Source organism: Condylura cristata, unplaced genomic scaffold (assembly GCF_000260355.1).
Source record: "Condylura cristata isolate star-nosed mole 26May11 unplaced genomic scaffold, ConCri1.0 scaffold00029, whole genome shotgun sequence".
NCBI lineage: Eukaryota > Metazoa > Chordata > Mammalia > Eulipotyphla > Talpidae > Condylura > Condylura cristata.
This window is the reverse complement of record NW_004567130.1, coordinates 5,067,519-5,076,590: the sequence shown is the minus strand read 5'-3', so window position 1 is coordinate 5,076,590 and position 9,072 is coordinate 5,067,519. Positions and strand designations below refer to the sequence as shown.

Below are 9,072 nucleotides of genomic sequence, written 5' to 3'. Positions count from 1 at the left end.
AACCCTGAAGGGTTGGTCATTTGGCTAGAGCTATTCTTCTAGCATAATTAAGAAGAGCTATGTAGGGGAACAGGCAGGAAGGGCGCTGCAAGCAGATTTTCCCCAGCAGAAACAATGAGATGTAGGAAGGAGGCCCCAAAGCCCTTTCTGGCCCAGAGTCCCCCTCTCCAACGCCTCCCTGGGCATTGGGTGTCCCAGGAAGGCGCGCGCCTGCAGTACTGACCTCCACCGCAGGAGGGCAGCACTGCCTAGAGGCGCGGCCACGGCGGGCCCTGAGTCCCTCTTGGCGGCGACAAACGGAGGCTGGTTCGCGGCTCCCTCGCTCATTGGCCGTGGCGTGGGCTCTGCCATGTTGGCGGAAGTGGTGCCTTCAGTGCAGTGTAAAGCGGCTGCTGCGACTGTGGCGCCGTGCCCTTTCGCCTAGTCGCCTTCTTTGCCCGGCTGGTGTCTCGAGCTGAGAGGCGGCGGCCGGCAGGATGGAGAAAAGTAGGATGAACCTCCCCAAGGGGCCGGACACGCTGTGCTTCGATAAGGACGAGTTTATGAAGGTGGGCGCCGGGCTCCTCTCTTCGGAGTCGGGCCTTGGGTGGGCCGTTGCCGTCCTCACCCTCCGGGGTCTGTCCTTGGGTTTCTCCTGCCGAGCCCGGCCCGCCCTTCCGCGGCGTCTGCCTGCTGGGTTCGCGCTGCACTTAGCGAGTGTCTTGACGGGCTAGGCAGGTGCAGCCCGGAGAAAGCACTTTTGTGGAATCGTGCAGATTGAATGAAAACGCCTGCAAGTTCCGGGAAGGGGCTTGGAGCCAAATGTTAAAGCCGTGTTATTACCCGACCCTGTCACCACACTCAGGCAGGTTGCCACTGTCCTGTCAGACACAGGCTTGTTGGCTATTGCCCTGTACCTAGAAGCTCAGTATGTACTGAACAAGTTTCAACCCAGTTTAATACCGACCGTGGAACCGGTGGGGGTGGGGGGAGGAAAGGCATATAACGTCAAGGTTTTGCCTAGCAGTCATCGAAAGTTCTGGAATGAGATTGGGATATTTTTACAGATTTCGTTCCAGTACAACAGAGCGAACCATAATTATCCGCTTCTAAAATTGTTCTGCTTGTTTTCATAAGGTGATCTGATGGTGTGCAGGTAATTTTAGGACATAAACCTACGGAAAGTATTTTACTGATAATAGAGGTTCATCAGGCACACCTTTGAAATTGTCCAAGATTGGAGTCACAGCTCAGAGGAACTTTTTCTGCTTACTTGCTGCTGCTTCTGGATCTGCTCTTAAGCTATCGCCTGTTATCAATCTGTCTGCCTATCTACATGTTTAATTTGTGCGTGTTGAGAGTTTTTACACCAGTTAACTCGTTTTAGTGTTAAAAAGTTAAAAACTTTGGCACAGTATGTCTTTAAAATTGTGAGTAAGTTAAAATTCTTACTGCTTTTTAAATCATAATGTTTCTTTTTCTAGGTTACTTATCTAGTGATACTTGCATTCACATGTAACCTTCCAAACTCTGATTTTAATTAAATATTTACATCTTCTCCAAATATTTTGATCTTCTCCAGTGCCCATATCATTTTTAATATGTGGGACTATCTAGACCCAGCAATATGTAGTTCTTGTTCTTGTACACTTGTATTTCTGCTAAGCCACTGTATTAAGAGGTTCAGCTTGGATGGGAGTTCTGAGAGCTGAAAATGAACTCAAGTTGCAGAAACTTTTTTGTACCTCTGGCCAAGCGCGAACCTAAAGTGAGGGGTGAGGGGAGAAAGAAAGAGCTAGGGATATGTGATGGGACAGGTGCATTGGTCCCCAAAAATCAGGGGCTTTGTTCTGACTTCTCCCACTTCAAGAATCCCCCAGTGCAGAAAATGGTTACCTTGCCCATCTGTTGTTGTCTTCTTCAGACTTCCTTCCCAATACCAGCATCCCTTCTGACTCAGTAGCACCACCATCTTTTTCACGCTGAGCTAAGAGAATGCCTTTTGTGAAAGCAGCTTCAGAAAGTAAAATCTTAAAATGTAAATTCTAAAGTAGAACATAGGAGTAGGAGAGAGCAGGGGAAGTGACTTGAATGCCCGTAATTATTATTTTGTGACTCTTCAACCTATTAATGTGCTTAACATTTTATAATACTGTATCAGTCTGGAAGAACATCAACAGAGTAGCTAATGTGTATAAAATGTTACTGATTTTTCTAAGTGGGACCTGGAAATAAAGATTATTTGCAAAATGATAGCAAGGCATCATAGCAGTTATATTCCATGGCAGAAAGATTGGATAGGGGATCTTGCTGCTGGGGTTATATTTCTACATTTGTGTCTCAGCACATGTGATTGGATAGGCTTTGTGCCTGTGGGAAAGTTAACCAGTACCAGAGTTGCATTAGTAGGTGTAGTCAGTTGATCTGAAACTGCCATTAGTGTGTCTCACATGATAGGTCCTGCTGGGGCAGTTGCTCATTCAGTAACAGACATTCATTGGTCACCTACTATGTGCACTCAGCAATCCAGACATGATGGTGTGGGCATAGACAAGATCAAAATACATGATTTGAGCACTTGCACTGAGTATGTATGTAAAGGCACTCACTGTACTTAGTCCACGGTGATTGGAGTGTGAGGAATGAGACTGGGAAGAGAAGGGGTGGATGAGGTGAGGTTGCAAGTTGTACTGGGCCCTGTGCACAATAGGCAGATATAAAGCAGTGACTGTGTGATTATATCTTATATCCAGCCGGCTGGTAGCAAGAGCCTGCTTAAAAAGTTATTTGAATGGCCCTTAGGTGGTCTGTTAAGAAATGCAGAGGAGGGGACAGCTTTGTGAAAAAAATTTTGGTGCTCAAAAGTCAGCCATGGCAGATGGGCGAATCACCCAGGGCAAGGTGATAGAGCACTGTTAGTTTTATCATTCTAACAAAAGGACAGTTCTTACAGAGGGTTGACAGCCAGCTAGTAGATGAGATAGGACACAGATACTAGTGGGAGGAGAGAAAGTGGCAGGCTTTATAAATTAGACCTACTTACTGAGATGCACAATTGAAATTGTACATGACTTAATTGGTTTTACAGAAAAACAGATGCAGGAGCTCAAGTAGGAGCTCCTTTGCCTTGCTAATAACAGTCCTAGTTTTGTATCTGCAGCCATTTTCTTTGTCCTCCTCACCTAGTATGTAGAGGAGCTTGCAGTGGGACTGTGACTCCACAAGGAATAGAGCACCACCACCTCCCCATTGAGGACGCTGAGTAACGATGAGGGGGACTTGGGTTCTGCCACAGATATAGTAGCTCGTGACTGTATAATTCCTTGTATTTGGGGAATGTTTTCCTTCTTGGCATTTCAGCATGAGGCAGCTTAGAGAATTTTGATCTTTTGAAAGTTCTGTGGAATTTTCACAGTATTAAAGTTATCAATAATTTGGGTCTTTGATAAACTTTAAGTGGCTAATTCCCAGTTCTTTTATTGACCATTGTTTGCCACCCCTGAGTGCAAATATTTACTAAAGTAATAAAATTTAAACTTTATTTGGCTTTAAGTCTGGTTGCTGTCCCTGCTATTTAGTTAGTGGTTGTTAAATTGCCTGTAACTGTTAAATTGCCTGTTTTGCTGGTTTTTGGAGAGTCTAGAATAGGAAGGAATTAATTTATCTAGAAGTTGTGACATCAAAACTTCCAGCCACTAGGGGATTTGTACTTTATCTGCATTCACTATCTTTTTTTCTTCTAATTTCTGGGTTTACAGAGTGTAATTCTTGACTCCTTCTAGATTTTCAGAAATAGTAGGAAGCATATACTTTTTTTAAAATGCACTTTTTAAAAATAATATGTTTATTTTTACATCATTTTGTGCATTTTTTTTCATCTCAGTTGTAATCCCCATGGGTTTCCAAACCATAAAAATGCACTTTTAAATTGCCTTTCTTTTTTTTAAAAAGATTTATTTATTTGTGCATACAGAACTGGGGTATAGGACAGAGATGCAGGGGCAGTGAGAGGCTTCACCAGAGACAGAGTGGGGAGCAGAACAGGCAGATCAACGGAGTACACTGCTGAGGGGAGCAGCGGGCGGGTCAGGAGAGGTCTGCTTCCCCATGTGGGTCACCTATGGGGCCGGCGGGGATTGAACTCATGAGGAAGTGGCTTTCGATTCTTAGTGCTGTGCTTTAACCCACTGCGCCACCAGAGAGGGCCCTTAAATTGCTTTTTAATTATATTTTATTTTCAAAAAGTAATATTCCATCTACTTTAGATTTTTTTTTTTAATTAAGGAGCTATTTTTTAAAGAATATTTAGAGTTCCCTCTTCTTCCCTTCTTTTCTCCTTCACAGTTTCTGCTAGTATTAAAATCTTTTGTTACAGTGGTATACTTGCTATAACTGATGAGCCAATAGCTATACAGTATCATTACTTGAGGTCCCTAGTTGATACAGGGTTTGCTTTTGGTGGTGTCAGGGTCTTGGGATGTTGACAGATGGGTACAGTCATGTATCTGCCTTTACAGTATCGCTCAGAATAATTTTACTGCCTTAAAAGCCCCCTGTACATAGTCCACCTGTCCATTTCTTCTCTCCCTGCACTTCTTTTCTCCTTTGTAGCCACTGCTCTTTTTACTATCTCAAAAGATTTGCCATTTCATGAGTGTATGTGTTTGGAATCATATGGTATATAGCCTTTTCAGACTGTGTGAGACGAAGTGAGAAACACTTCCCTGCCCAGCTTCAAAGAATGCACTTTGTTGATGGTCTTGCAAGATTGGGTGTCTGTCTAGAAGGCAGCGTGATGAAGGGCATTTGTGTTAGCTTCTGTACTGCTGTGCGCGGTCCCTTCTCCTTTCCTCAGTATTAATTGAGTACTTAGGGTTTACAGTCTTACCTGGATATCACCTAAATTTCTTTTCACAATTGATAGTAGACATTAAACCTTTTGTTTGTTCGTCTAGGGCCATTTGGCCTGTCTTAGGTTATCTTTTTTTTTTTTTTTTAAGATTTATTTATTTGTGCATACAGAACTGGGGTACAGGCCAGAGGCTCAGAGGCGGCGAGAGGCTTCACCAGAGACAGAGTGGGGAACAGAACAGACAGATCGACAGAGTACACTGCTGAGGGGAGCAGCGGGCGGGTCAGGAGAGGTCTGCCGCGCCATGTGGATCTCCTCTGGGGCAGGCGGGAATCGAACTCAAGCCGAAGTGGCTTTAGCTTCTTAGTGCTGTGCTTTAACCCGCTGCGCCACCAGGAGGGCCCCTGTCTTAGGTTATCTTAGTGAACCTTGGCTTGGTTTTAACATTTTATTTTACTCAAGAGATTTCCAGATGTAAATGGTGTTCTGCATTCCTCGGGCTGCTGAGAAAGTAGATCTTAAAACATTCTCATCACAGGAAAAAAAATTGTAATACGTGTCTATGATAGTGGTTGTTAAACTAGATTTATTGTGGCAATCATTTATTTTGCAATAATACAAATATCTAATCATTATGCTTTACTCCTGAAACTATTATGTTATGTCAATTGTATCTCAATTTTTTTTTAAAGATTTATTTATTCATACAGAACTGGGGTACAGGCCAGAGATGTGGTGGGTGAGAGTAATCACCAGAGACAGAGTGGGGAGCAGAACAGGCAGATCGAGGAAGTACACTGCTGAGGGGTGCAGTGGGCGGGCAGGAGAGGTCTGCTGTGCCATGTGGATCTCCTCCGGGGCAGGCGGGGATCTATCTCATGCGGAAGTGGCTTAAAGCTCTTACTGCTGTGCTTTAACCTGCTGTGCCACCAGGGAGGGCCTGTATCTCAATTTTAAAAAGTAATTTATATAGTCAAGAGAATCTTATCCCCCCACCCCCAACACACACACACACACAAAACAAAACAAAACAAAACAAAAAAAGGTCTGGCAGAATATGAATCATAATATTAAATAGTGGAAGAAATCATGAGTTCCCTATAAAACATCAGAGTGTAAGTTTTTATTCTCTTTGGTATAATTCTTTGTTGGTTGAAAGTGTTACAACGGGGCCCTTCCTGGTGGCGCAACAGGTTAAAGCACAGTGCTTTGAGGCTGTCTGGCATTCGACTTGGGGGAACATGGGGGTCCCACATGGCAGACCTCTCCTGGTCTACCTGCTGCTCCCCTCAACAGTGTATTTCACTCGATCTGTCTGTTCTGCTCCCCACTTTGTGGGGAATCCTCTCACCCCCCCCCCACACACACTTCTGGCTGCACCCCAGTTCTTGTATGTGTAAATAAGTAAATCTTTTTTTTAAAAAGAAAGTTTTACAATGTATACAATGTAACTTTATAAATTAAGGGGATCAAGCCACTTTTTGAGAAGAGTTAATTTGAAATGCTCAATAAAAAAAAAAATAAATAAACCCCTGTCGAGTTTAGGTAACAGAGAATGCTCCTTTGTTAGGATCCCCCTGGTCGCTACTTTGTGGCTGTTCTGACCTAGTCTTTTAAATGAATAGAATGTCATTACTGTTTTAGTAAAGCATAATGATTACTCTCTATATATGTACATATATATATACACATATACATACACATACATATATACATATATGTGTAAAATGTGATATCATTGCAGTAATTTTTTCGTTTCTTTTGGTTTTTGTTTTCAGGAAGATTTCGATGTCGATCATTTTGTGTCTGACTGTAGGAAGCGTGTACAGCTGGAAGAACTGAGAGATGACCTGGAACTCTACTATAAACTTCTCAAGACGGCTATGGTTGAACTCATAAATAAGGATTATGCAGATTTTGTCAACCTTTCAACGAATTTGGTGAGACCTTAAATCCAGATAGACCCTAGTAGTCAGTATATTTGCATATGCTCATACATGTTTTCTTTCCCATTTATATTCTTAAAAGTGCTGAATGTTCTTAGAACCCTTTCATTAATTCCCCCCCAGCCCCCCACCCAGGAACTTGAAGATACCACTAATTTCATTAACACAAAAATAGGCTTTTTGGTGTACATTTTTTTGTTTACTTTTTAACTCGCTTAAATCCACTAGTTTATTTTTAAATTAGTTACTGAGAATTCGTGTAGAGGAAAATGTATCAGTGTTTTTATTAGTTTCTAAGAGATGACTGAAATCTCACTGGTTTATAGTAATTTTTAAGGGCAAATTTCCGCTGCTAAGGAAATGTTTAGTTTACTTAAAAGCTCATGTGCTAGCCATAGCCAGGCTGGGGAATGTGGGCCAGATCTTTATAAAGGTGGCTTGGTTATATGAACATGTTAAAGAGGTTTATGGTAGTCATTCCTGTTGTTTGTTTAAGTGGGTTAGAAATGCTTGAGGTCTAACCCATGCAAAAATGTCTTCTTGTTCATGTAATTGGTTTTTAAATCTGTCCAAAGAGATGCAGGAAGTATGCATCTCCATGGGAATTTCAAGAACTATTAAAATCAATGAGTCATATTTGCTTTTGGGAAATATACCACTTACATAAATTTCCTGGGAGGATTAGAAACCCAGAAAAATTAAACTGTTTCTGTACTATTTAATTTGGGTTTTCCTGGAGGGCTATTGTAATGTTTATGATAGAGTTCATCAGACTTTCTCATCAAATGGTGAAATAGCTTAAATTACAGACAGATAGCTATTCACCTAATAAAAGTTTTCAAATTCATGAAAATTTGATCCAAAAGCAAGTTGTGCATAACGAGCCTTAATTTTCCTTACTTATATAGTTTTGTGTATGTTAGCAGATGTTTTCATGTTGTATGAGTGCTATTTAGGACAAAATAACTTTTCTGTTTTAAATTTTTTTTATTGAGATAAGATTGATATGCAACATTATTTTACTTTTAGATAATATATATTTATATGGTATTATAGTTTCACTCAATAATTTAATATTTGTAGATACTAAAAAGAGGCACCACAAAAGCTCTAGTTATCTGTCACCACACAAGTGACAGGTTTCTCTGTGTGAGTACTTTTAATATTTACTTCCCTAAAAACTTTGAAACCTGCAATACTGTGTCATTGACTACCCACGCCATGCTATACATAAGCATTTCTGTTATCTAACTAGTTACATATTATCTGTGGTGGCTCATTTTTGTTGTATGGAAAGAATCACCTAAGTCTGTTACTGCTTTGATCATGGCACAGCGTTTGTGATGCGTTTGTGCACCCTTGGTTTTGCCTGTAGGTTGGCATGGACAAGGCCCTCAACCAGCTTTCTGTGCCTTTGGGACAGCTGAGAGAGGAGGTCCTGGTAAGTCCCCAGATGCAATGGCAGCCATCTCTACAGCCTCTTAGACTTGTCTTTTCTAACCAGGATAGGTAGTGGTTGTTTCATGGTCCATGATTACTCGCCTTCGCAAGAAACTGTTAAATATGGGTCTCTGGTTTTTGAAAATGACAGATTTTCAGCATAGAGCTTTAAAATGTCAGGAGGGCCCGTCCTGGTGGCGCAGCAGGTTAGGACACAGCACTGCAAGCAAGCCGCTGCTGCTTCAGTGCAAGTTCTATCCCTGGTCTCAGAAGTGACCCACCTGGCTCTGCAGACCTCTCCTGTCTCGCCCGCGGCTCCCCTCAGCAGTGTACTTCATCGATCTGCTTGTTCTGCTCCCCACTCTGTCTCTGGTGAATCCTCTCGCCCCTGCACCTCTGGGGCACCCCAGTTCTGTATGCATAAATACATAAATCTTTTTAAAAAATAAACATAATGAAAAATAAATAAATAAAATGTCAGGAAGAGGAGAAGGCTGTTTCAAAATTCAACTTATGAATCCCACCTCACTCATATGTTGAGTGGTCTTTAATCTATAAATGATTCATATAGTTTAAATTGGTAATTTTATAGGTATTTTCCCAACAGTATTTATATGTGGTTAGGTTTCTACAAAAGCTGTTTACCTCCTAATATAACTGAAGGATAGTATGTATGTAACATAATAAGCATTGTGTTTTAATATTCTGAGAAAATCTCTGCTGAGGGAATGGAACTTCCCACTTCGAGCCATCGAGGATAGGGATTCATTGTGGGTGAACCACAGAGGGGAAGTTTGGGGGTCACTTTGAACAGAAAAGCGTGCTGCTCTATCTTCCCCTCAACCCCTAAGATTG

General features: G+C 41.8%; 1 protein-coding gene across 1 annotated transcript in view; it reads left to right on the top strand.

Annotated features, from left to right (window-relative positions):
- The first annotated feature begins 398 nt into the window (after positions 1-398).
- COG2 (component of oligomeric golgi complex 2) overlaps positions 399-9,072 on the top strand; it is a 39,924-nt gene continuing 31,250 nt past the window's right edge. Inside the window, exons 1-3 of the mRNA XM_012730827.1 lie at positions 399-548; positions 6,610-6,771; positions 8,153-8,218. Of these exons, the coding sequence (XP_012586281.1) occupies positions 477-548; positions 6,610-6,771; positions 8,153-8,218 (300 nt within the window). The 5' untranslated portion in view covers positions 399-476. The remainder of the gene's footprint in view (positions 549-6,609; positions 6,772-8,152; positions 8,219-9,072) is intronic.